The sequence below is a fragment of the Podarcis bocagei genome, assembly GCF_964188305.1.
Source record: "Podarcis bocagei genome assembly, chromosome: 9".
NCBI lineage: Eukaryota > Metazoa > Chordata > Lepidosauria > Squamata > Lacertidae > Podarcis > Podarcis bocagei.
In genome coordinates, this window is record NC_138134.1 from 80,510,922 (window position 1) to 80,538,329 (window position 27,408).

The window sequence follows — 27,408 nt, forward strand, 5'->3', positions numbered from 1 at the left end:
GGGACTCTGGAGAGCTTCAGACCAGAGAGCAGTTGGCGCAAATCTCCTTCCGGTGCCAGATCTGCGGTGCACGAAAGCTTGTGGCATCATAATATCTTGGTCCTGAAGGTGCCACAAGACTCTTGTTCCTTGTGCTGCAAGAGACAAAGGTGTCCCCCTCCCCACACCCAGAAATTCCTATATCCCTTAATTTCTTCCCTCACAGTTACAGATAGGTAGCTGTGTTGGTCTGCCATAGTCAAAATAAAAAAATTCCTTCCAGTAGCACCTTAAAGACCAACTAAGTTGGTTCTTGGTATGAGAAGTTGGTCAGTATCTGAAGAAGTGTGCATGCACACGAAAGCTCTTACCAAGAACCAACTTAGTTGGTCTTTAAGGTGCTACTGGAAGGAATTTTTTTATTTCCCTCACAGTGTTACTCATGGAAATCTGCAGATCTGCTAGATGTACAGGGATACCCTGGCTCTTAAACCGCTGCCCGTTGGAGAGATTGGGCCTTTCGTGTCCTGTGGAACTCCCTGCCACTGGAGATTTGGCAGGGGATGCCTGCCGAGCAGAAAACTTTCTTTTTATTCCAGGCCATCAAGAATTCGTCTTTCCACAGGGGCAGATGCCGGACTTCGGATTTCAACCTGTTTGGTAGGGATTTTACTGCAAGGCTTTCTTGCTACAGGAAGGAATAATGTGCATTTTTATGACACAGAGGCATAAAAGACAACAACAACAATAATAATAGAGATTATATTTAGATAGATAGATGTATATGGCTCCTGTCTCAGGCTGGGCACGAGGCGCACACGTGTGCGCATGCGCGAGATGTCAGGCTTCCAAGGCGGGTTGGAATTCCGGAACCGGATCCTTGGCGCCGCTCTGCCCGCGCTCCCTCGATGGTGGCGCCCTCCTTCCGGGCCGCGGAGCATTGTGGGGCGGCAAGATGGCGGCGCTGAGCGGTGTCCGGGCGGTTGCCAGGGTGAGTGAAGGGGAGCGGACGGGGGGGGGCCCTTTGGCAGGAGTCGCTGAGCCCCCCGCCCCTCTGGAACTGCCCCCCGCCCCGCCTCTGCCAGCCTCAGCCCCCCGCAGGGCGAGGGCGACCCTGTGGGCCCCCCTGGCGGGGGACATGCCCACCCCCCTTCGTCCTCCCTCCCCCGACACCCGGGGGGAAATTAGCGGAAACAAACAATTAATGGAACAAACAATGTGCTTATTATTGTACAAAACTCAGATACAGTGGTACCTCGGGTTACAGACGCTTCAGGTTACAGACTCCGCTAACCCAGAAATAGTACCTCGGGTTAAGAACTTTGCTTCAGGGTGAGAACGGAAATCGTGCTCTGGCGGAGCAGCGGCAACGGGAGGCCCGATTAGCTAAAGTGGTGCTTCAGGTTAAGAAGAGTTTCAGGTTAAGAACGGACCTCCGGAATGAATTAAGTACAGTGGTACCTCGGGATGCAAACAGGATCCGTTCCGGAGCCCCATTCACATCCTGAATGCAACATAAGCTGTGATGGCGCGTCTGCGCATGCACGGTCGCATTTTGCCGCTTCCGCACATGCGCAGATGCTCAAAATGAGCAGTGAAACCCGGAAGTAGCACACTCCATTACTTCTGGGTTGCCGCAGAGCGCAACTTTAACGCGCTCAACCCAAAGCACATTCAACCGGAGGCATGACTGTACTTACCCCGAGGTACCACTGTATACATACATTTGTCACGGATACAATCCCCTCTATTCTTAAGCAGCATTTGAGAATGGTTTGTTATAATAATATAATAATAATAATAATTTTTTATTTATACCCCGCCCTCCCCAGCCAAGGCCGGGCTCAGAGCGGCTTACAAGCAATAATAAAAACAAGATGAGTGATTACAACTTAAAAACAAAAATAAAATACAACATTAAAATAATGGAACATTAAAATATTAAAATGGAGCCTCATTGCAGGAGAAGGAAAAGAAAAAAGAAAAAGGGGGCGGAGGGAATCAAATTGGCTCCAATCCAAAGGCCAGGCGGAACAACTCTGTCTTACAGGCCCTGCGGAAAGAGATCAGATCCTGCAGGGCCCTGGTCTCATGAGACAGAGCGTTCCACCAAGTTGGGGCCAGTGCTGAAAAGGCCCTGGCTCTGGTTGAAGCCAATCTAACTTCCTTAGGGCCCGGGACCACTAGGGTGTTGTTATTTATGGACCTTGAGGCTCTCCGTGGGGCATACCAGGCGAGGCGGTCCCGTAGGTACGAGGGTCCTAGGCCGTGAAGGGCTTTAAAGGTCAAAAGCAGCACCTTAAATCTGACCCTGTACTCCACCGGGAGCCAGTGCAGCTTGAAAAGCACTGGATGAATATGCTCCCATGGCAGAGACCCCGTGAGGAGCCTCGCTGCAGCATTCTGTACCCGCTGGAGTTTCTGGGACAGCTTCAAGGGCAGCCCCGCGTAGAGCGAGTTACAGTAATCAAGCCTGGAGATGACTGTCGCATGGATCACTGTGGCCAGGTCGGGGCGGGAAAGGTAAGGGACCAACTGCTTGATGCGGCGAAGGTGGAAAAATGTCGCCTTGGCTGTTGCTGTGACTTGCGCCTCCATGGAAAGGGAGGCGTCAAGGATTACACCCAAACTCTTAACGGAAGGTAATGGCACTAATTGGGCCCCCGCAAGAGAAGGGAGTTGGTCCCTCATCCCCATGCTATCCCGACCTAGCCATAGGACCTCTGTCTTTGAAGGATTTAGTTTCAATCGGCTCCCACGAAACCATCCAGCCACAGCTTCCAAGCATCTGGTCAGTGTGTAAGGGGCCGAGTTGGTGTGGCCATCCATCAGTAGATAGAGCTGAGTGTCATCAGCATATTGGTGACAGCCCAGCCCAAAGCTCCGGATAATCTGAGCAAGGGGGCGCATAAAGATGTTAAAAAGCATTGGGGACAGAATTGCGCCCTGCGGCACTCCACACACCAAGGAGTGGCGTGACGACATTTCCCTCCCTAGTGCCACCCTCTGTCCCCGACCAGAGATAAAAGAGCACAACCAGTTACGGGCTATGCCCTGTATCCCCACGTCTGCAAGGCGATGGTCCAGAAGATCATGATCGACCATGTCAAAAGCTGCTGATAAATCTAAAAGGATCAGCAGTCCTGACCCGCCTCGATCCAGTTGTCTACGGATATCATCTGTTAGGGCAACCAGAGCCGTCTCCGTCCCAAAACCAGGACGGAAACCGGACTGAAATGGATCTAATGCCGATGTTTCCTCCAGAAACCTACCAAGCTGTTCAGCAACCGCTCTCTCAATTACCTTACCCAGGTATGGAAGATTTGAAACTGGGCGGTAATTGGATAGGTCTAAGGGATCTAATGAAGTTTTCTTTAGGAGTGGACGCACCACTGCTTCCTTCAGTTCCCCTGGGAATGTCCCCGTGTCAAGGGACAAATTGATAATTTCAACCAGGGGGGTCCGCGCAACATCTGGACACTCCCTAATCAGCCAAGACGGGCACGGATCAAGGAGGCAGGTGGTGGGCCTACCAACTTGGAGGAATCTATCCACATCAGTAGGGAGTATCCGATCGAAATGGTCCAACACTGGACCTGAAGTCAGTCGAGGGGCCTCCAGTTCAGTCACTGTATCTAAATTGGCAGGGAGGTCACGGCGGAGCAACAGGACTTTCTCCGCAAAAAAGCTCGCGAATGCCTCACAGCTGTGGGTCGAATTTGTGCTTAAATTTGGTTGTCCTCCTAAGGACGTTATTGACCTAATTATTCTAAAAAGTTGTGCCGGGCGAGAGCTAGCGGATGCAATGGAAGCTGCAAAGTAAGATTTCTTAGCAGCTTTCATAGCCATCTCATAGGCTTTCATAAGCGTCCTATAAGATGTTCTTGAGGCTCCGTCACGAGTCCGTCGCCATACTCGCTCTAGCCGTCTGAGATCCCGCTTCATTTTCCGGAGCTCCTCAGTAAACCAAGGGGCCCGGTTTCGACGGGGTCGCAGAGGGCGCTTAGGCGCGATCTCATCAATGGCTGCCAAGAGCCGGTTATTCCAGTCCTCAACAAGGTCATCTAATGAGTCGCCAGGAGGAGCAGGGTTCCGCAAGGCTTGTCGGAATCTATCAGGATCCATCAGTTTTCGCGGACGAGCCCAAATAGGTTCGCCACCCGAGCCGGGGAGGAGCGGGAAGTCAATCTTGGCTTTTAAAGCGTAGTGATCAGACCATGGCACTTTCACAGCGGGGAGCATGATCACATCTATGCCAGCCCCAAAGATCAGATCCAGCGTGTGGCCTGCTTGATGAGTGGGGCCCAAAACAAACTGGGAGAGCCCTAGTGTTGCCATGGAAGTCACTAGGTCTAGAGCCTGTGAGGAGGGAGCGGCATCGGCATGGACGTTGAAGTCTCCCAAAACCAGTAGGTTTGGGAACTCCAAGGCCCAGCCCGCCACCACCTCCAGCAGATCTGACAGGGTGGCTGCAGATGTGCTGGGTGGTCGGTACACCAGCCAGACAGCCAAGCTCTCCTTGGTGCCCCACACGAGACCAACACATTCAATGCCGGAGATCGCCGGTGATGGCAGAGCTCTGAAAGAGCAATCCTCCCGGAATAACAACGGGAGTCTAACTAGTTTCAAACGGGAAAAAACCCCTTCCATTAGCACTTTAGAGACCAACTAAGTTAGTTATCGGTATGAGCTTTCATGTGCATGCACACTTCTCCACATACACAGGTATTCTTCAGAAAATGCCCAACCTGAAGCAACTTTAACCCGAGTTATGACTGTACGGGATTACGAGTAAGATAGAAAACATGCTTTGTTTCAGTTAATTTGCACAAGGGTGTACAATGCCCACCACAACAGCCCTGCCAGATAGGGTCAGGCTGAGAGGTGGCGATGGGCCCCCAAGGTCACACCCAGTGGGCTTTGTGGACATGCAGGGGCAGGATTTGAACCCTGGTCTCCCCAGGTCCTGGAAGCCATTCAATGCCCACAACAGCCCTGCCAGGGAGGATCAGGCTGAGAGGCAGCAACAAGCCCCCAATGTCACCCCTTGGCTTAATGGCCAAGGGATTTGAACCCTGGTCTCCCCCAGGTCTGACATGGGTCCCCGGCTGTCCCTCCCCACTGGTCCTGCAACCGCTGGATGATGGGAGTTGTAGTCCAACAGCAGCCAGGGCCCCCAAGAGAGACCCCCGCCTCAAGGAGTTTGCCTTCCGAGTCTTCCTGGGCAGGGAACCCCAGGGATGGCTGGCACATGAGGAGGCGCCTGGGCCCCAGCGCTGCGTACCCCCAAAGAACTTGTGAAAACGGCAGCCTTTCAGGAAGAAGCTTGTCTCTAGAATTATTTATTTCATAAAATGTATACGTGGCTTGATTGTAAGAAGAACACCTCAAAGACATTTGTGAAAAGATGAAAAAAGAAAATCATCATCAAGAAAAAATTACAGTAGCTTAAAATGCACAAGAAGTTAAAATACTGAGATGTGTTAAAATTCGCATCCACTATCTAAGCATCTGAGTAGCCTTGTCTAAACAAGAGTGTTTTTAGCAGTGAAGGTGTCTGCTTGGTGTCAACAGGCAGGGAGTCCCAAAGTGCAGGTGCTGCCACACTAGATGAATTAGTTATTACAAGTGCAGAATGGGTATTATGTGACACTTGCAGTAGTGCTAATTCCACCGACCAAAGCAGTTGCAGTAAGGTGATCTTCCTGGTCCGCTAGTTCCCAGTTCTTAAGAGCTTTAAATACTAACAATAGCACCTTGAACTTGGCCCAGTTGCAAATCTGCAATCAGTGCAAATCTAAAATAAGGCTTCCTGCCAGGAATTGAAAGATAGTTAACATAATGACTGGGGCTGGTGGGAGTTGGGGGGTCCAGCAACATCTGGAGGGCCAAAGGTTCCCCATTCTGACCTGTGGAATTCACTGTCACAAGATTATTTTTATTTTTATAATATTTTTATTATATTTTCAACAACAAAAAGCAAACAACAAACACAGCAACAACCACAAACAAAGAAACTTATACACAACAACAATATCAAATCCATAAAATGGGATTCTCTGAATCCCATGATTCCCCCCCCCCCCCTTTCCTTAAATTCCCTTTTCAACTGCATGAGATCCAAGTGTGGTGTAGTGGTTAAGAGCGGTAGACTCGTAATCTGGTGATCCGGGTTCGTGTCTCTGCTCCTCCACATGCAGCTGCTGGGTGACCTTGGGCCAGTCACACTTCTTTGAAGTCTCTCAGCCCCACTCACCTCACAGAGTGTTTGTTGTGGGGGAGGAAGGGAAAGGAGAATGTCAGCCGCTTTGAGACTCCTTTGGGTAGTGATAGAGCGGGGTATCAAATCCAAACTATACTCCAAATTATTTTTTCTACCTCAAATTTCCTGTATTGTAAAATTACAAGTGTTCTTAAAATCCTGCCAGTGCATTAACCTGTTTACAATACTTTTGCAAATACAGTCATACCTCGGGTTACAGACGCTTCAGGTTGCGCGATTTCGGGATGCGCACCGCACTGAACCCGGAAGTACTGAAACAGTTACTTCTGGGTTTTGGTTCTTGCGCATGCGCAGAAGTGCTAAATCGCGCTTTGCATAGAAGTGCCAAATCGCAACCCTTGCGTGTGCAGACGCAGCGCTGTGGGTTGTGAATGCTGAGGGTTGCGAATGTGCTTCCCGCACAGATCACGTTCGCAACCTGAGCGTCCACTGTACATAATAAACATTTCCCATTCTTTTAAAAATTTCTTACCATCTTGATTTCTGAGCTTTCCAGTTAGTTTTGTCATTTCAGCATAGTCCACAAACTCACTGTCACAAGATGTACTGGTGGCCACTGACTTGGATGGTTTCGAATGTGTTTGTGTTTGTTGTTGTTGAGTTGTTTAGTTGTGTCCGACTCTTCGTGACCCCATGGACCAGAGCACGCCAGGCATGTGTTTAATTCAATGTTATTTCTGCCTTAGTAAAGCCTAAGGAGTAAAGCTAGAGGTTGAGCCTTGCTTATATGGGATCAGCTCCTTATATCAGAAGCTAGAGCCCTAAACGGCCTTGGCCCATTATACCTGAAGGAGCGTCTCTACTCCCATTGTTCATCCCGGACACGGAGGTCCAGCTCCGAGGGCCTTCTGGTGGTTCCCTCACTGCGAGAAGCCAAGTTACAGGGAACCAGGCACAGGGCCTTCTCAGTGGTGTCAAGGAAATAAACAACTATCTGACTTTTAGAAGACATCTGAAGGCAGCCCTGTTTAGGGAAGTTTTTAATGACCGATGTTTTAGTGTATTTTTAATCTTTTGTTGGAAGCTTCCAAGAGTGGCTGGGGAAACAGCCAGATGGGCAGGGAAGAAATTAATAATAATAATAATAATAATAATAATAATAATAATAATAATAATAATAATTCCTTTTCAATTGCAGAGTCTTCTGCTGTCACAGAGCTGTGGGGCATGGAGGAGCCTCAGCACCTCAGCTGCAGTTCTGCAGAAGCCAGCCAAGGTAAGGCCCCTCCTCTCTCTTGGAGATGCTCTCCCTTCTTCCAGCTCCAGGCTTCCTCTGTTTATTGATGGCATTTCTATGTCACAGTTCTGTGTTGCAACCAACATCTGAAGCAGTGTACGAAATGTTAAGAGAGCTGTAGCTCATCTGCAAAAGGAGGCTAAAAATACTGTCATACCTTACAGGGTTGTTGTAAGGGCCACCAGTGTATGTGCAGTGCTTTTTTCCCTAAAGTTCTTTTTTAAAATTCAGACGGGGGACTGGGAGCGGCCGCTGGGACCACATAACACTTGTCCTGAGAGATCTGTATTGGCTGCCAGTACGTTTCCGAGCACAATTCAAAGTGTTGGTGCTGACCTTTCAAGCCCAGTATACCTGAAGGAGCGTCTCCACCTCCATCATTCTGCCTGGACACTGAGGTCCAGCTCCAAGGGCGTTCCGGCAGTTCCCTCATTACAAAAAGTGAGGTTACAGGAAACCAGACAGAGGGCCTTCTCGGAAGTGGCACCCACCCTGTGGAACGTCCTCCCATCATGTGGTGGTCAGGTTGGATTGCTATGATCCCACGTGACCACCACACATGAGATGTCAAGGAAATAAGCAACTATCCTATTTTTAAAAGGCATCTGAAGGCAGCCCTGTTTAGGGAAGTTTTTAATGTTTAATGCTGTATTGTTTTTAATACTCAATTGGGAGCTGCCCAGAGTGGCTGGGGAAACTCAGCCAGATGGGCGGGGTATTAATAATAATAATAATAATAATAATAATAATAATAATAATAATTATCATTATTATTATTATTATTATTATTATTATTATTATTATTATTATTATTATTATATTACATTGTGGGGGGCTGGACCAGATGACCCTTGGTGTGACAGTTCTATGACTTAAGTTTTCATTAAAAAGAGATAAATCAGTTCAGCTCCTGCCAGGGTGCTCATTTAGCTGCATATCTGATTTGCATAATATCCCCCAGTTTAGATGGTTGTTTTTTTTTAACCTCTTCTAAAGGATGGGGAGCAAAACCCAGATCTGCTCCCCTTGCTCTGAGGATCAGGCTGGGTGTGACTCTGTGCTCTCTTCTAGGCGGAGAGCTTCAGCTCGGAGGGGGTGTTCCCCGTCACCATGATCCCAGGGGATGGTGTGGGCCCTGAACTCATGCACTCCGTCAAGGAAGTCTTCAAGGTAAGAGCGCTTGCTTCGCTTGGCAATTTCTCAAGAGCTTGGCTTTGGGGAGGAGGCAAAGGGCTGGCTGGCTGGCTGAGACGCTCCAGTCTCTTGCCCTGAATTAAGCCGTGGCATCTATGTTGTCAAGCCCCAAGGTCTGGTCCTCAGGTCAAGACAGTGGGGCTCAGATCAGAGTCCCAAGCCCAGCTGCATGACAGGCTTGCTGGGAAAAATCTCTCCTGGCTTGGCTCATCCTTGGGGGTGCCTGTGACAGCCAGTATGGGTGTTTCGCAGTGCCCCCGCACCTCGACAGGATTCCCTTTCCGCATGTGACATTCCTTGCAAGAGGCGGAGAGGGGTGCACTGCTTTCTTCTGCATGGAAGTCAGAGATCTCCAGGGGCAGAAGGGGCCCACCCTGGCCATGTGACCCAGCAGCACGACACCCCACTTTCTCCCCTCCTGTGTGTTTCTGCAGGCGGCTGGTGTCCCTGTGCAGTTTGATGAGCACCACCTGAGTGAGGTGCAGAACATGGCTTCAGAGGAGATCCTGGATCAAGTCCTTGGCTCCATGGACAAGAGCAAAGTGGCCCTCATGGGTACGGCGTGAGGGGAGGTTGGTGGGCAAGGCTTCCTTCATACGCCTTAGAGGCCCGTGGCGTGCAACTGGGCCAGGCATAGGCAAACTCGGCCTTCCAAATGTTTGGGACTACAATTCCCATCATCCCTGACCACTGGTCCTGTTAGCTAGGGATAATGGGAATTGTAGACCCAAACATCTGGAGGGCTGGAGTTTGCCTATGCCTGATCCGGGCCATGGGGAAGTGGCTTACATCTTGCAAGGAGACGGCTTTCTCTGGGCTGCCAATAGCACCTTCACGGGGGCTCCCATCCCCTTATCACCCTGTGGCTCTCCTCTGCAGAGGGCTGGGGTCTTTTCTCACTGTCTCTCGCCATTGCAGGAAAGATCCACACCCCCATGGAATACAAAGGGGAACTGGCCTCCTACGACATGAGGCTCAGGTAAGTTTTGGCAGCCTTGCACCGGGGAGACTAGATAAACTTCAAATGCTGCCACCATCCAGCTAAAGGCATCCAATTTGCTGTCGTCTGAAAGGATGGAAAGGGTGTGTTTCCCTATCTGCTGCTTTTCCACAATGAGCTGCACCCAAAGCAGCAAACATCCGAAATGAGAAGCATGTCAGGATATTAAAAAATGACAAAAAACAACAATTTAGCAAACAGAATAATACCACACACTGCAAAAAAAACAACAATCCACCAATCCGTCTAGCCTTAAATACCTAAATACAAAGCGAAATGAGAGTTAGTTACCAATGAAGTTTCTGGTGCCAGTCTTGCTGCACTCCAAGGAGCGTGGCTTAAATGCGTTTCAGAGGGGCGAGGTAGATCACGTATGGGGGCAGACAGGCGAGGGGAAAGCCACGGCTCAGGTGCCTTTGCCTTATTCAAGGCAGCCCTGGATAGGGAAGGTTTTAATGTGTGATGGTTTTAGATTTTGTTGGTAGTCGCCCAGAGTGGCTGGGGCAACGCACTCAGATGGGCGGCATATTTTTATTATTCTTTTTATTTATTTTATTTATCATCATCATCATCATTATTTATTGCTGGGCCAGCCCATCACGGTGACTGAACAGACAGAATTGAATGAGCAGCCATGGGGGCAGATTGAGTTGGAGGATGTGGGGCCGGCTGGTGTTGACACAGCACTTCAAAATGGTGGTGGTGGTCGGTTTTCTCCGTAACTCTGGCTTCCCTCTTCCAGGCGCAAGCTGGACCTCTTTGCCAACGTGGTCCGTGTGAACAGCCTGCCCGGCTACAAAACGCGGCACAACAACCTGGACCTGGTGATCATCCGTGAGCAGACGGAGGGCGAGTACAGCTCCCTGGAGCACGAGGTGAGTGCTGCCAATACAGTAATGAAAATAAATATATATAATTTACATGCCACCTATCTTGCTGGGTGACCCCAGCCACTCTGGGCAGCTCCTGACAAAAGAGAGTCAAAACACTATACAGCATCACTTCCCTGAACAGGGCTGCCTTTAGGTGTCTTTTGAAAAGCACGTAGCTCATAGATCTTTCAAGACCACATAACACCGGTCTTGAAAGACCTACATTGGCTCCCAGTACGTTTCCGAGCACAATTCAAAGTACTGGTGCTGACCTTTAAAGCCCTAAACGGCCTCGGTCCAGTATACCTGAAGGAGCATCTCCACCCCCATCATTCTACCCGGACTCTGAGGTCCAGCGCCGAGGGCCTTCTGGCAGTTCCCTCCCTGCGAGAAGTGAGGCTACAGGGAACCAGACAGAGGGCCTTCTTGGTAGTGGCGCCCGCCCTGTGGAACGCCCTCCCATCAGATGTCAAAACGATAAACAACTACCTGACATTTAGAAGACATCTTAAGGCAGCCCTGTTTAGGGAAGCTTTTACTGTTTAACAGACCACTGTATTTTAGTACTTTGTTGTAAGCCGCCCAGAGTGGCTGGGTATAAATAATAAATTATTTGGCATCTGCTGGGAGGGCTTCTGTTCCTGGCTGTGCTGATCCTGCAGTCCTAAAGTTACACAATTGAGTGAGATGCAGGGAGTGTGAGAGCCTCTGTGTGAATGGGAAGGACATTTCTAACATAACGTTTGGTGATGGGGTCGGGAGCGAAAGGCTGTGTACACAGACAGCCCCCACAGTAAAATGGGGAGTGGGGAGGAGACAAAGCTTGTGTGAACCTTTGGGGTGGGGGTCGGAAGGGGAACAGGCAAAGTAGTTTTCTAGTGGGATAGGAGCCAGTCTGCTTAACTGTACACCCCTCTGGTGTGGGGCTTCTCCCCTTGGCTCTGGAGAAGGCAGGCTCTGCTTGCTTCAGATTCATTCATTCATGCTAAGCAGGTTCATTTAGCTCTAAGGGCAACTTGCCTAAGAATGTTGATGTACAAGACAACCTCTGCTTGCAGGCTTACATTCCAAAAGACACAGCACAAAAGGAAATGGGTTGGGATGAGATGAGTAAAACAAGCAAACCCGGGCACCAGTTCTTAAAGTTATAAAGTTTGAAAGGAAAGAGTTCTTGGGCAGGAGGGGGCGGATGAGGAGGAAGAGGCAGGTGGAGGCAGTCTCTGAGCAGAGCCCAGGAGGCCTGACGCTTGAAAGGGGCGGGGGCCTTGGTGGGGGCAAAGCCTTCCTTCATGTGGCTTGTGCTGCTTGTGCCCCCTCTGTGCTCAGAGTGCCAAGGGTGTCATCGAGTGCATGAAGATCATCACGCGGGCCAAGTCGCAGCGCATTGCCAAGTTTGCCTTTGACTTTGCCACCAAGAAAGGGCGCTCCAAGGTCACAGCCGTCCACAAAGCCAACATCATGTGAGTGGGGAGCAGCGGGAGGGTGGGGGCCGGCCGGCTGGGGGCTCCTTTTCCTGTTACTGACCCCCAGTCCCCATCTCAACACCCAGGGGGTTCCCAAGTGTTTGTGCTGCCACACTAAGGGGTCAAGTTCTTACAGATGCTGAACGGCTGTTCTGTGGCCCTTGGTGACAGAGTCAGTTCCATGGAACGAAGTGGCCGACCTGTTGAGATGAATGGCCTAACTTGGACATGCTCCTTACTTTCATCATCATCATCTTTTTTAATTTGTATATCGCCTTTCTATCTTACAATACTCAGGGCGGTTCACAAGTTGAAGAAACAAAAAATGTACATCTTATAACAATCTAACGCAATACAAAAATGTGATAATAAAACATAACTTTAAAATAGGCAGCCTACATCAAAAAAGTAACATTCCACAATCAATTAGAATAGTATAAAATAATAATATCAACATATAAAAGTTAAACAGAAATCCACCCAACAGTTACAATAATATCTAAACTATAATCAATAAAACAACGGGACATAAAACAATACAATACAAATTGAGAGGCCGAGGGTGGGGCACGGCAGGTGGAAGGAGGCCTTGCCTGATGGAGTCTCTCCCCTCACAGTTCTTCCTCCAGGAGCAGCTCCCTTATGTGGACTCCTAGGGCGGAGGGTGGGGCAAGGCAGTGGGTCAGCCTTAGTTGAATACCGCCCCAAGTCTGTCTCCTGTTTCCACCTTGCCCACTTACCTTGGGACAGCGTCCAGAATTTCAGACTGCCTTCTCTCTCTCTCTCAGGAAACTGGGCGATGGGCTTTTCCTGCGCTGCTGCAAAGAGGTGTCCGAGTTGTATCCCAAGATTAAATTTGACACCATGATCATAGACAACTGCTGCATGCAGGTAGGCCACGCCCCTCGGCCCCTCCCTCCCCGCTGCCTCCTTCAGCAGATACGTTCCCCTGGGGACCCTTGCCCCTCTGCCCAGGCTTGTGGGTTGCCAGAGGAGTCCCCCAGCGTTGGCGGTGTGCCCCTGCAAGTCTCGGTTGCTGGGCGGCCTCACCCCCTCCTGGCATGTGGCCTGCAGAGGAGCTTGGGCACAAAACCGTGAGCTGCCCATGAGACTGGCATGACGGGAGGGTGCTTCCTGCCGCGATTCCACGTGCGATGGTGTGCGATGGTGTCTTCCTTCCAGCTGGTGCAAAACCCTTACCAGTTTGACGTCTTGGTCATGCCCAACTTGTACGGCAACATCATCGACAACCTGGCGGCCGGCCTGGTGGGTGGGGCCGGCGTGGTTCCTGGAGAGAGCTACAGTGCTGAATACGCCGTCTTTGAGATGGTGAGGAGCTGATCGGGGCCGGGTTTGCCCTCCCTCCGTCCCGGGGGCTTCAGAGGAAGCTGGGCGGCACAACGTGTCTGAGAGCATTTCCCCCTTTCTCTCCTTCCTTCCAGGGCGCCCGTCACCCCTTTGCTCAGGCTGTGGGGAGAAACATCGCCAACCCCACAGCCATGCTGCTCTCCTCGGCCAACATGTTGAGGCATCTCAAGTGAGTTCCCTGGGCTGAGTGGCAAGAGGGCGGGGAGCCTTCCAGCAGAATCATAATAATACCACCTTCATTGTCATTGTACAACCTGTGTACAGTGAAATTAAATGAGCCTTCCTTCCCCACAACACTCAGTCTCATTGCACTCTGTGTGCTTTTCGAACAACACACCACCTCACAAATCAATTTCACTGTGTTATTTTCCGTTCAACAGCCTAACAACCCCCAGACAAAAGCTGTTTTTTAGCCTGTTGGTATGGCTGATTATACTTCTATATCTCCTGCCCAAGGGTAGAAGATTAAAGAGGTGCATAGCTGTCAACATTTCCCTTTTTTAAAGGGAAATTCCCTTATTCCGAATAGGATTCCCTGCAAGAAAAGGGAAAGGTTGATAGCTATGAAGAGGTGATGGCCGGGGTGGCCTCCCTCACAGGGTTATTACTCCTCGTGACAGCCTCCTCTTTCCTCCTCCCCTGACCAGCTTGGAATACCACTCCACCATGATCTCGGACGCCGTGAGGAAGGTGATCAAAGTTGGCAAAGTGAGTATTGAGCTGTCTGATTTCTGTCCTTTCCTTTCTGCTGTGTGCTGAGCCTGTCTCTGCTTCTCTTCCCTCCGTGTTGTGCCCAGTTCTGGCTGGCAGGTTCTGTTGGGGCAGTTGGGGGGGGGGGAATTCAGGCCAAGGAGAGAAAGGGGGGGGGCAAAATTTGCCAGGGCAGCTGACTCACTCCCCCAGGAGGAGGAGGCTATTGGGGCTTGTTTGTACTTAGAGCTCACCCTTCATCAAATGGTGCCCGGGTGGATTACAAAAATATCCTATTTAAAATTATTTTCAAATTATTATTATTATATTTATTTATACCCCTCCTTTTCCTCAGCGCAGGACTTAAGGCAGCTTACACAAATTAAAGCAGCACAAATAAAATACAAAAAGCAAAAAACATATACAGTGGTACCTCGGGTTACATACGCTTCAGGTTCCAGACTCCGCTAACCCAGAAATAGTACCTCGGGTTAAGAACTTTGCTTCAGGATGAGAACAGAAATCGTGCCCTGGCGGCAGCAGCAGGAGGCACTATTAGCTAAAGTGGTGCTTCAGGTTAAGAACAGTTTCAGGTTAAGAATGGACCTCTGGAACGAATTAAGTTCTTAACCCGAGGTACCACTGTAAAAGTTAAAAAGTGACCAAACTATAATAGAATTAAAACAGCGTAAAATTAAATCCTTTAAAATACAGATTGCAAAAACAGCACAGCACAATTAAAAGCCCTTGCTTAAAAAACAGTTCCCAAAGGCCTGTTGGAACAAAAGAGGCTTCATCTGCCAGCAGAAGGACAGCAAGGAGGGAGGCAGCCCAGCTCCCCAGAAGGCCCTCTCCTGCGCCCCCACCAAAAACCCCTAAAATAAAACCCCAAAAATGACCAAAGTAATAAAACAGCATCACAGAGCGGCAGCAGGAGGGAAGTCTCCTGCTCAGCCAAAGGCCTCCTGGGTAAATTGGCCAGTGGGGGCCAGGCACACATCCCTCTGAGTGGAGGTCAGTCCACCCCCCTGGGAGCCACACCAGCCAGGCGTCCCCCCCCCCCCCGCTGAGCTCAACACCTGGGCACCCAAGTCGCCCCCCCCTCCTCATTTACCAGCGCAACTGCAGCTCAGTGGACGCAGCTCTCAGAGATCAGATTCCCTTGGCAGGGAAGGGATGATGGACTCTAGTGCCTGCCCCCAACCTATCTCAGACTTCTCCCACCCTGGGGCCTGGCCACAAACAGGGCCGCCTCTCTCTCACGCAGAACCTGATTGGGAATCTTGTGTGTGCGGTTGTTCCATCCCTGTGACTCCCCTAAGGAAGACCCCTTTGGGGTGACCTCGCCGCTTGTGGCACGGCTGGTTCTTGGTGCCATTCACAGGACGAGACTCTTCCCAGCACAGCCTCTCTCCTCTTCGCAGCTGCAAACAGCCAGCCATGTGTACTTGCTAGCATCCAGCGGGAAATGGGGCTGGGGTCCTGTGTCTTCTGCCCCCTTCTCCCAGCTCTTCCCCTTGTCCTGTCGTCTCCCCTCTTCAGAGCCTTCTGTGGACCGTCTTGTGGGGTCCACAGATGTGCCGTCTTGTGGTCTGTGGCCTCGGTGGGGTGAGAGTGTCTCTGTGTCTCCCTTTGCCTCTCACTTTCTCTGGGTGCAGCTTGGGACTGTCCCCTTCCCTGTTTTTTTTTGGGGGGGGGTTCGTGTTTCCCCCCTCCCACATCTCACAGCCACATGTCTGTCTCCCTCTCCCCTCCTTCCCTGTGTTGGATTGTAGGTGCGGACGCAGGACATGGGCGGTTACTCGACCACCTCTGACTTCGTCAAGTCTGTGATTGACCACTTGCACCCCCACTACGGGGCCTAGGGCTGGCCTGGCCCTCGGCTGCTCACCGCCCGGCCCCCCCAGCACATGGGCGCCACAGACACCTCCTCCCTCGGGGCTGCCTGTCTCAGAAGAGATCTGGGTGTGCTCTCCCTTGCGTCTCAGATCTGAAGCTGGCCGGTCCCTACTGGGGAGGGAATGTTTTCTTGCCCCCCCCCCCCAATCTCTTAACCCTGGGTATGGGTCCCATAGATGAATTGAGGACACTCCTCGGTGCTGTGAGCCTTTGGGAAGTGCTCCAGGCCTGGGGTCCCCAGGCAGGCCTCCCCCTGGAGCCCCCCCACAAAGACTTGCCCATAGTTTTGAAAGCAGGCACTCTTGAGAGGCTGGGGTCCTTCAGGCTGCTCTGCCCCCTCCCATTCCACCTCTTTCTGGGTGGAAATACCCCCCTTCCCACTGAAGCCCAGGCTGGAACTGGCCTTGCTCCCCCTTTCAAGAGGTTTTTCCTGCCCATCGTCCCTTTTCAGCAAAGCTGAGCTCTGCAGGCGATGCTGTGACCTTTGTGGGGAAGGGTCCCAGTCCCCCCACCCTGCTGAGGAGGGTACCCTTGGTTCCTGCAGTTCTGACACAGGAGGAGGAGTGCTCTGTGTGTGAGAGAGAGGGGTGGGGAGGGCAAAAAGGAGATTTTGTTACAGCTGTGGTCCCTTGCAGAATCATGACAGCCTGGCACCAGTCTCTGCAAATGGACCTTTAGGCCCACAGAAATCCAGGTCATGGGGATTTGTCGGAATCTGCCTGTGGTGCCTGTGTCAGGAGGTGGTTTGACCCCCATGGGGGTTGTCTCATTTTGAGGCCAGCTGGCTGTGTTGGCGTGAATGTGTGGGCAGAGAATCCCACGTGTGCTCAGCTGTCATCATACTCCATATTAATTGTGAATAAAACCGTTGCGGATTTTCTGCACCAAGTGGCTCTGCTCCCTCCTTGGGGCTGTGTGTGTCTGATTCCTGGCAACACCTCTGCTGTGGACCCCAGAGGGAGAGCACTGGGCCTCTGGACTCCAGACCAGGCCCCTGGAGAAGTTCCAGCCGTGGGGAACTGGTCTGGCAGCCCTGGAGTGGGCAGGAGCCAGAGGCTTCACCTGGGTCTGCCTCCCTCCCTCCCTGCTCTTGGCCCCCCAACGGAGCCCCACGGATGCTCCCCTCTCCCTTTCCGGCTCGAGCGTTTGTTCCATGTCCGTGTGAAACAACAGACGTCCTCTTCCCGCCCTGCTAGAGCTTCCTCTCTCTGCCTCCATATTCATTTGCGCACTGTCCATCCTGCGCCTTCAGCATCATTGCATGACCATACATAGCATGGCTAGCAAAGCAGTAATCACTAAAATAGAAAGGGAACATCACGCTTACCACCAGCAATTCATCCAGGTAGTTTAGATATTCCCACAAGTTAGAACTATACACGTGAGAGGTTCAAAGAAGAAACAGCCATGGTGGGGGGTGCCAGGCAGGCCTCCCTGGAGAGGGCATTTCAGTGGCAAAAGAGGGGGTGCACCTTCTGTGAAAAGTCCCCCCCCTCTGCAATGGGGACTTTCCCTCCTGCTCACTGAGCCAGGTAGGTCCTGCAGCGGTATCATTTAAGCTCCAAGGATTTTGCTGGCTGGCCTGCTTGTAGGGATGCCTGTTCATTTAGCCTCTTCCCTGATGGGCCAATTGAACTTCTAAGGTGTCCTTTGTGAAGCGCCTTAGGATTTATGGAAGGTGACATAGAAATATTTTTAAATAAATGGGGATTCAGGAAACTCAGTATGTCAGCTTAACCCCCTCTGTTCCTGACCAATGCTGGAAAGTGCTGCTGAAGTTGCCCTTCTGAGCGCCTCAGTGAGCAGGAGGGACACCCTGGCTTCTACAAGGATTGGGAAGATGCAGCAGACCAGAATTTCCTAGCAGCATTTGCCCAGTCGAGGGCCAAAAGCCCCTGAGCGAACAGCTGCTTAAGGAACAGGAAGCGCTGAGGGGTGAATGGAGAGAAGTAAAAAGTGGGGTGCCCAAAGGATGGTGCCGGGCCTGGGGGCGTTTCCCAGATCTGGAGTCAGAGGTCAGGTGGCCAGGCTTGCGAGCGAAACTCATGGAAAACAGGAGGTAGCTCTGAAGAGCTCCAAAGGGCTCTCTCCCAGGCAGGCGACAGGCCACGAAATGGCAAATAAGTACAGTGGTACTTTGGATCTCAAAATTAATCCATTCCATAAGTCCGTTCCAAAACCAAGGCACGCTTTCCCATAGAAAGTCATGCAAAACGGATTAATCCGTACCAGACTTTTAAAAACAACCCCTAAAACAGCAATTTAACATGAATTTTACTATCTAACAAGACCACTGATCCCTAAAATGAAAGCAACAATGTTCTGCAGTCACACAATCAATTAGTAGCTGAACTGGGTTCCACACAGTCACAAAAACAAAACAAAAATGCCACAAAAACAAAGGCAAACGAAATAGCAAAAACAGACCCCAGCGTAACACTCAAAACGGAGCACGTTCAGCTTCCGAAAAAAGTTCGCAAACAGGAACACTTCCTTCCAGGTTCGCAGTGTTTGAGTCCCAAGGGACCCCTGTACAGTATGAACAATTTGCTGAAAGTAAGTATATTTGCTGTGCCTGGGGTGGGCGGCAAAGGTCCTCCCTTCATGTGTGTGCTTACGGGGTCTGAGCTGGTGGGGAAGGGGTTGTAGACAGCAGGTGGGAAATGCTGGCTCCCTGTGTGGCAGCAGTGAGAAAGGCAACAGGAGCTGTGGGGTGGCGAAGGACCTTTGCGGTCTTTTAGCGCACCCTGCTGCCTGCACATGGCAGGATCCCTGACACGATGGCTGTCAGCCCTCCAGCGGAGGACAGCCCAACGCCCCCCAAGGAAGAGGGTCCCACTTTGGTGCAGCTCCTGTCTCTTAGGAAGCTGTCGGTCCTCCTGTCCTTCAGCCAAGATCTCCTGCTTTGTCCTTCCCAGCCAGTGCTGCTCTGCAGCGACAACAAAGGGCTCCGCTCTGGCTTCTGCAGGACTAGCCCTTCAGATCCTTGCAGATTGCGCTCCTGTCTTTGCTCCTCTCCCAGACCCTGCCTGACCTCAACTTTTTATTTTCCTTTTCCAAAAATTTTATTGCTTTTCAACATTCATCACAAAAATAACATAACAAAATACACAACAAAGAAAAAACACACACCACACTACAATAAACTAAACACACAAGAAAGAAAAAAAGATCTCTTCAAATATCCAACTTTCATCACATTGTTGACTGACTTCCTCGAATCCCCTCTAACTGAATTTCATTACATCACCTTTATAACAGTTCTCAAAGGTCATATTTCTAATAATATTAACTCCTTTCATTTACTAACCTCTTCTCCTTTAATATTCTAATCCTTAATATTTACTACCACGTATCCTTATTCTACCCCTAAGCCTATTTGTTACTTCCAAGGATTTTCTGTTTATCTTTTATCCTGCTTGACCTCAACTTAAACTTCCCCCGGTACAACAAACAGTCCTGTGGAAACACGGTGGAACTTTACAATAATTGCAAAAGAAATCCACAGTACCAGGCAGGGCTTTATCGCGCCCGAGGCTTCTACTCTGTTGCCCATCGGTTGAGAGGAAGCCGTTTTCCCCTCGCACAATTGAAGATTCACCTGCACTTGCTGTTTAAGTGGTAGTTGCCAAAGGAACTTCTAGGGATTACCTGATCTCAGACAAACCCACCACAGGAAAGAAAAATCCTGATTTGGGTGGGCGGGGAATTGAGATTACAAAGACTACTCAGAAAGGACAAAAACTCTTTAGGACCTCAGGGATTCCTACTTCGTGGTGTCCAAACAATTTTCTCATCATTCACAGCTCTGACCACACATTGGTTAAAAACGCTGTCAGGTGAGAACCAAAAGATTATTTCACAGACCTGCTTAAAAAGGGTCCTTGCATATTTTGCTTCGTGGCTTTGTAGGAGGGCGAGACTTGCACACAATGAGGGCAGCACAGCAACAGCTGCTGCACTTGACAGCGTGGTGAGAATAGAGGTTTTACACATAATGCCAGAAATGTCACCCTATCAAATGGATTACTAGTAAATTAAGGACTGGCCACAAAAATGATTTCCGCAAGACTTTGTACTGTCTGCCAACTCCAGACAGCTTTAGAGAAGTCTTCTGAAGTCACTGAAAAAGAACCAGATCTTTGCTAGAGAGTTTTTTTTGGGGGGGGGGAAGGGAATACCAAATTTTGGTAGAAATGGAGAATATGCAATAGTTTGTTAGCGCACGTCAAAAGTCACTTTGTTCCTTTAGGAATATAAAACATGTTATGTGTAACTTGGTTTACCGTTAAATTATGTTTGGTATATTAAAAGTTCAGTTTGTGTTCAAACAATAATTAGAAATTGACTGTGCATTTTGAAATGTTTACAATCTTTGTTACAAGATTGTAAACGGCAAGCTGCTGAACTGTAAGGAGCCTCTTTGACCAGACCCGTTTATGAGCAGGCAAAAGCAATCAAATGGGAGGACTCCGCTGCATTATAGTTTTTTAAAAAAGAGGAAATTACTGTTCAAAACTCCCACTGTTCTAGGTGCCTTTTGCGACAGGAAATTTCATTAGTGCAAGCAGTTTCTGAGCTCTGGGTGCAGTACTGCACCTGAGATTTCAGATTAAACCTGCAGAGTGGAAGGAAAAGAGGGCCTTTTTCTGCCTCCCCACTTCCAGCCACTCTGGAGAAGAGACCTTCTTTAAAATATTAGGGAAGGTGGGCAGGGGAAGGACTAGACCATGTGAAGAATGAACATATTTTAAGGTGCCACTTAGCTCCTGGCTTCCATATCTCAGTTTCTAACAATGTCCACCATTGTGATGCAGTCACTTATTTCCATAAAAAGAGCTGAGCAAAGCAGGACGGGAGAGAGACAAGACGAAATAAACACCAGATGAAATGTCACCAGTCTATTTCTGTCTCTGTTGCTTCTGATCACTCATGTTTATCTTCAACTTCTAACAACTGAAGTTTTTGCCTAGATTGGAAAGAGCGTCTAACACCCCTTTGCACCATAGGCCAAAATAATTGGGGGCGAAAGCAAGAGTTTGGAAAACAAAAAAGGGAGGGTGGCTAGACAGCTTGAAAGGCTGGCCAGGCAGTCAAGGATAAGAAAGCCAGCAGTGGCCTCAAGAGAAAGGAAGAGACCTCCATGCTTTGCTCTTTCCTGCAGCACCAAGGCTGCAGATCCGTTGCAGTTAGTGATCGGTGGGCCCAGCTCTTGCCTTGGTTCCCTGTCTGCACAGCATTCCACAGAATTTATATATATATAATTTTAAAGACTGTAAACTAGAAGGGAGGACAGTTTGTAAATCATGGGATCTGCAACAGAAATGAGGGCACATCGGTGTGGCCTCAGGTCCTGTCTTAATACCCCGCTCTGTTGCATGATCTTTTTAATTTGAAACTCCAGCAGATGGCAGTCCTGAACAAGTCGCTCCCCATCGTCTGTTGGAAGATTTTTCTAGCTGCTCTTCCCTCTTGACTTAGGATCCAGGGAAAACAAGCCATTTTTTGCTAGGATTCTAATGTGACAAAGCAATTTTATAATCTTCAAAGTTCTTTGCAATTATGTATTATGTGCAACCCACTGTTTTGGTAGTTAGCAATTGCATAATTAACATTGGCACCTGGTACTGTTTGGCATTTCCTTTCCCTCAGAATTTCCTTTTTACAATTCCACCCCACCCTGGGATAACTGCCACCCATACAAGTTCATACCATAATACAGTCGTTCCTAGTCGGTGGCCACCCAGGAGGTCCGTGGCACCAGTCACGTAAAACCACCATGAGGATCACAATTTTCAAAAGTTGGGGGTCCATGGCTTGGCCTTGTTAAAAAAAGGGTCCACAGTACTTAGCTAATTGGAGCCACTGCCATAATAAATATGGAAGTTTTAAAATTCCTAGACACAAGCACATATTGCTCCCTCCATAAATATATATTGTTCCTACTGACTTTGTTTTGGAAGCGGTACATTATTATTCTTGTACAAAGGACTCTTCTGGTGGAAGAAATGGCCTTTTCTGCTAACCTCCCCATCTCTCTTCACAGGTGCGGACACCAGACATGGGCGGCTACTCCACATCCCATGACTTCACACGTGCCGTTATCACAGCTCTGAGCGAGTAGGGCTTTTCAAGAAACACATGGGGAAGGAACTCAGAAATGAATTATGATGCTGCTTTCTGCTTGTGCCAATTAATTTATTGTGAGCTTAGTTCAGTGTTGCACAAATAAAGTGAATGTGGCCACTCCCATGAGTTGTGTGCATGAAGTACCCCTAGCAGACCTTGGAGGACTCTTCGGGGAAAGTGGGAAGAAGTGGCCGGCCGTGGAGTTCAGCTACCTCTGACAAGTGAAAAGCAGCTATAAGCAAAGAACTGAAGTCTGCAAATCTTGCAGTCAGCCAGCGGAGCACCAGGGACGCTCACTGTTTGCTACCTCAGAGTCTTGAATGTGGAGTGTCTTGGCTTAGAAGCTGGCAGTAAAACCCACCAGCTGTCCAGAACCATATACCTCCCATATCAAACTTCTTTATTCCAGCTGCATCTGCAACAGCTGCAAACCTTTATACACAACAGAATGTGCCACACTACTTGGAAGGGCAAATCTCGTTTTGTTTTGCTACACCCCTTTCTTGGGTCTCACCTAACAGAATACCCAGAGGCAAAGCTGCTATAAAAAGACAGTAATTTTATTGTTAGCTGGTTAAGTACATGAAATGTCCAGGTGGAACTTGCTGAATGGACGTTTCCTGAGAGGGGCCTCGGCTGCAAGCCACAGAACACCCTCCCCTCCTCCCCCTTGCAGGAGAAGCCAGCCTGGCTCACTCTCTCTCCTTCCCACTCAGAGCTCTAAGCCCTTGCACCGCCAAGAACGGGACAGGAAACGGGTCCTGGGCTGCCATTCTGCCCATGGGAGGCCCAACCGTGGCTACATTCAGTTGTCACAAAAGTACTGGGCAGAGAGCAAAGAGCCCAGAAGCCAGTTTTTAAAGAAACCCTCAGTGGACCTTAAGTCTCAGGCTGGCCGTGTCGGACGGGATTTTGCCGCTCTTCCTGCCCACTAGTCCTCCTCCTCCTCCTCTTCCTCCATTCTGGCCTTTTTCTTCTTTGTCTTTTTCCCCTTTGGGTGGGGCGTCTCCACAAGGCCCAGCTTCTTCTTCTTTTTGGGGGAGACCTCTTCCTCCTCCAGGCCGTTCTCGGACGGCTCCACGTCCTCTTCTTCCTGGTGCTTTCGCTTTTTCTTTTTCTTGGGCGTGACATCATTTTCCTGAGATTAATTTATAGGGGAGGGGGAGAGAGAAGAGAATGGAGGATGCACACAGCCCTGTCTATCACAGACACTCGGCTCCTGCTATGCCCAATCCCACAACCAACAGCCGGCTCCCCAAAGGGGCTTCTCACCTCTGCCGTCGTCTCGTTCTCCATTTCCTCTGCGGCCTCCAGGGCTTCCAGCCGCTTCTTCTCTCGCTTCTTTTTCTTCTTCTCTTTCTTCTCCAGCTTCTTCATTTCGGCAGCCACCTCTGTGGCCTGTGAATGCGGAGAGAGAGAAATTGGTAAGTACCAGCCCACGCACCCCCAGTTGTTTGCAGCAGCAGCAAAAGGCTGAATCAGACTCATTAAATCAGCTTTTGCCTCCACCAGTGGATAGGTCAGGCTCAGGTCATTTCATCACATCCAGCGACTGCTATGGGGCAGCTCCTCTGCCCTCCCACCCCGGCTCCACAGCCCATTGCCCACCTCCTTCATGACGTCAAGGTTCTTGCGTGGAGGCTCCCCCGTCTCGTAGAAGGCCAGGCGCTCCTCCACCTGCTCTCGAAGCTTGTCTCCAAAGACGCAGGTCGGGGTCTCTGCAAAAAAACACAGACAGGAATGCGTGAGTCCGAGGGCACCTGCTCTACATGGCCAGAACCCAGAGAAGGGCGGCAGTACGTCACCCATTCTCCCCTCCACCCCACGGCCACACCCAGCAAGCTTCGCTCAGCCTTGATGCGTCACCATTCACTGGGTGAAATGCTGTTGACGAAAAATGTAACCATCATAGCAAAGCTGCTCGGCCGCTTGTCCAGCTTCATACAGAGATAGGCCAGGCCCCGATTCCTCACCTGAGAAGCAGTCAATGCGGGATGCAATCGTGCACTTGTTGGCCAGGTAGCGGGAGATCCGGCCCTTGTTCTTGGCAGCTGCTCGGCCAATGAAAGTGGAGTGGAAGATCAAGCCGTATTTGGGAGTGTTTCCCCGAGTCTTCAAGGCTCTGCGGGAAAGAGGGGGCAAGGTTTACCAAGACAATGCTTTCTGGCAGAGGAAGAGAATCACGCCCACAAATTAAGCCCCCAACCGCAGCTTGTCTCCCTCCTCCCAGCTGTGCCCAACCATCCCAGGCAAAGCCTGAAATAGCTAACCTACCGGATGGAGGGGAAAGGGAATGGCTCAGGTGACCGCTCAGAGGCTGGGGGCCAGCCCATCACACATGCGGCCAATGGGACTTGACCAGCACATCAAGCCCAGCACCCCAGGAGCCTGCCATCACTGCGGCCGCCCTGCAGCTGTACCTGAAGAGAGCCTTCTCTGCACCCAGGATCTGCACTGTGGAGGCCGGATACTTGGCCAGGTTGGTCAGGCTGCCAGCGTGGGAGATGAGGCGGGCGCCCACCTGCGGGGAAAGGAGGCAGGCAAGGCAGTCATGTGACGCAGCAGCCAGACCCACAATTGCGCCCAGGAGACAAATTGAAAACTCTGAAGCAGCCCAATCCATGGGAGCTGCCCTTGGCTTTGCTCAGCAACCAGCCAACATTACATATGCAAAACGTTACAATGCTTAAAACTCCACTCCGGCACAGATCAGCGGTGAGAGGGTGTCAGCACGAGAGCTCAGTGGATTGACAGATTCACATTGTACATCATATCTGTAGCCAGTGAGAATGGGGGGGGGGGGCAGGGGGTTCCTCTCTCTACACACACGGCAGCCACTTACCACTTCTCCAATCAGGGCGGAGAGGCTGGGCGCCACCTGGCTCATCTTGGAGCGGAGATACTCCTGCAGGCCTTTGCGATACTCGGAGAGAGAGATGACGCGGCTGGAGAAGCTCTCGATGTTGATGAGGTCAATGGGAGAGATATCCATCCCTGCAGGGAGGAGGGAGGCACATCAGAACAGAGGAGGCAAAAATGAGAACCGGGCCACGCTCCTAACCCCCCTCCGCTGTGCAGCTTCTCTTAAAAACGGGCCCTTGTTAACAGAAGCCTAAAAAGGATGAAGTTATTACAAATTGTTGCATGTGTCAATTTAAAACAGACATTAGCACCAGAAAGACTCAACGCCAAGTAGATGAGCTGCTTGAAATCAGAGAACTGTGCAAGAGCCGCGGTTCAGCACCTGTGTTCACCTGGCATACCCAAGGCCCCACCCCGCCCCTACTGACCCATGGATGAGCGGGAGGCCTCCAGGATAGCCTGGGCCTTGGCACTGTCCATGACGATTTCTTCCAAGGCCTCCAGGCTCTCCTCACTCAGCTCCTTCCGGTTCCCAATCAGCTTGGTGAGGCGGCAGTAGGTGTAGTTGTCACTGACGATCTTGATCAGCTCAGGGAAGTGATATCCGTACCACTCTCTGCCAGGGGGAAGAGGAGGCAGAGTCAGGACGGAGCACCCACAGCCGCTCCAAGCAAAGTTTAAAAAAGGCTCCAGGAATTTGGGTGTGTGGCTTTTTTGTACCCGTACTAACAATACAGCTCAGGGGAAAGTCGGCCTGGCTGTGGTGTATACGCAGGGCTATCGATTCTCTATCTCCCGTTTCTATACAGTCAGCATGGATGGTGAAGCTGCCTGTGGTAAGCATAGGGAGACCGGAAGGAAGAATCACGTCTCTCCAAAGCACCAGAGACCCCCTCACCTGACCCGCATGGAGAAGGTGTTAATGTCCTTGTCCAGCTGATCCAAGAGGCTGATGGACTGGATGATCATGTTATCCACCCTGTTCACGTTGAACTTCACTTTGGCCCGAGAGTAGCTGTGCCCCAGTCCCAGCTGAGCCTTGGAGGCGGACTGTGCGGTCAGACCTTTGATCAAACTGTGGAAATGCATCCGGATACCTGGGCGGAGGGAGAAGACAGGAGAAAGGGGGTTCAGCCCTGCCAAGCGCTGGCAGAAAAACACTCTCCAAACACCTCATCCTCCTACAAAAAACCATTCTTCCCGCTCCAGTTGCCCTTTTCACAGACTTACCTCGGGTGATCTCAGCCACGACACCTCCAGCCTGGCACTGGAAGCCCAGCTCTTCCTGGATGGCAGCCCCGATTTTAGCATCGCTGACCCCCACAACGACCTTCTTCTTTTTGGCTGGCAAGTTCGTCTCGAGGAGAAGACGGAGATCCTCATGGAGGATCCCTGGACCGGGAAAGAGAAAGAGAAGACTCAGTGGGGCGGAAAAGAGCAGCATCAGAGCAAGGAGGAAGGAATCCGGGCGCTGCTCACCTTCGGAGATAGCATTGATGTTTTCCAAGGCACTTTGGGCAGACTTGAAGGGCGAAAAGGCGACGAGTTTGACCACCGTGAGGAATTTGCCGAGATTCAGGACGCTCTCCTCCACCTGCAGAAGCGCCAAGGGCACATGGCCGGGTTTTGCCCTGCACGGAATCAATCCACGATGCCTCCTCCCCCCAAAGACCAAGATGGCGGGAGCAGCCACGTGCTTTGTCATGGGGGGATTTTGTTGCCGGGGGCCAGGTCGCGCTAATCTATGCAAATCTATGCCAAGACCTGCCGAAGGTTCCTCTTTACTGGCGCGACGAACAAAAAGGGGCCGCGCGTGCAGATCCCATCTAAGAAAGCCGATTGAACCCCCCCCGGCGCGCCGCCCTCCCCGGGATCCCGCCGGGCACGTGTCTCTCCCCGGGCGCTCACAATCCCCACGTGGCATCACCCGAGTCAGAGGAGGGTCACCGGGGCGCCCGAGGGGGGTGGGATGCGGCCCCCAGAAAGCCCTTCTCCGGCCCTCCCCGCGCTCACCTGGGGCAGCAGCAGAGCCACCTCCTCCACCTGCCGGAGGGCGAAGAGCGCGTAGCCGGCCGCGTGCTCGAAGAGGACGTGAAGGAGGACCTGCGAGGGAGGGGGAGGAAGGAAGGAGAGCCGCCATTAGTCCGAGGGAGCCCCGCGACCCCCTCGCCCGCCCCCGGCTCCGGCTCCCGCTCCTCACCATGGCGCCGCCTCTCGCCCGACTGGGCCGCGCAGGCCTCGCGCGCAGGAAGGACCTCGCGGGCCCACCGGAAGCGCCCCCCTCGCCTCACGCCGCTCAGCCAACGGCGGGGCAGGGATCCGGCCCCGCCTCTTCCGCTTGCCCGCCCCTCCGCGGGGCCCGCCAATGGGAAGGCGAGGAGCCGGCGGCAGCTCCCGCCCCTTCCTCTCCAGGGCGGCCTCCTCGACGTCCA

The 27,408-nt window shown here is 51.1% G+C and overlaps 2 protein-coding genes across 3 annotated transcripts; one reads left to right on the top strand and one right to left on the bottom strand.

Annotated features, from left to right (window-relative positions):
• The first annotated feature begins 870 nt into the window (after positions 1-870).
• Positions 871-22,235, top strand: IDH3B (isocitrate dehydrogenase (NAD(+)) 3 non-catalytic subunit beta). Of its 2 annotated transcripts, none has more exons than XM_081209258.1 (12): positions 871-970; positions 7,401-7,478; positions 8,571-8,669; positions 9,128-9,248; positions 9,612-9,672; positions 10,436-10,568; positions 11,892-12,025; positions 12,817-12,919; positions 13,211-13,357; positions 13,471-13,565; positions 14,044-14,104; positions 22,032-22,235. In XM_081209258.1, exons 1-12 carry the CDS (start codon positions 935-937, stop codon positions 22,107-22,109), a joined length of 1,146 nt encoding a protein of 381 aa, XP_081065384.1. In that variant the 5' UTR covers positions 871-934; the 3' UTR covers positions 22,110-22,235. The 2 variants fall into 2 exon arrangements, with proteins under 2 accessions (XP_081065384.1, XP_081065383.1); XM_081209257.1 differs by lacking the exon at positions 22,032-22,235 and adding an exon at positions 15,862-16,869.
• A 418-nt stretch (positions 22,236-22,653) lies between these two features.
• NOP56 (NOP56 ribonucleoprotein) lies at positions 22,654-27,251 on the bottom strand. The gene is made up of 12 exons (XM_081209264.1): positions 27,177-27,251; positions 26,990-27,079; positions 26,456-26,570; positions 26,207-26,368; positions 25,875-26,073; positions 25,405-25,592; positions 24,957-25,108; positions 24,535-24,635; positions 24,088-24,236; positions 23,723-23,832; positions 23,387-23,512; positions 22,654-23,252 (listed from the first exon to the last, which is right to left on the bottom strand). The coding sequence occupies exons 1-12, from the start codon at positions 27,177-27,179 to the stop codon at positions 23,046-23,048; spliced, it is 1,602 nt and encodes a 533-aa protein (XP_081065390.1). The 5' UTR covers positions 27,180-27,251; the 3' UTR covers positions 22,654-23,045.
• Positions 27,252-27,408: the final 157 nt, after the last annotated feature.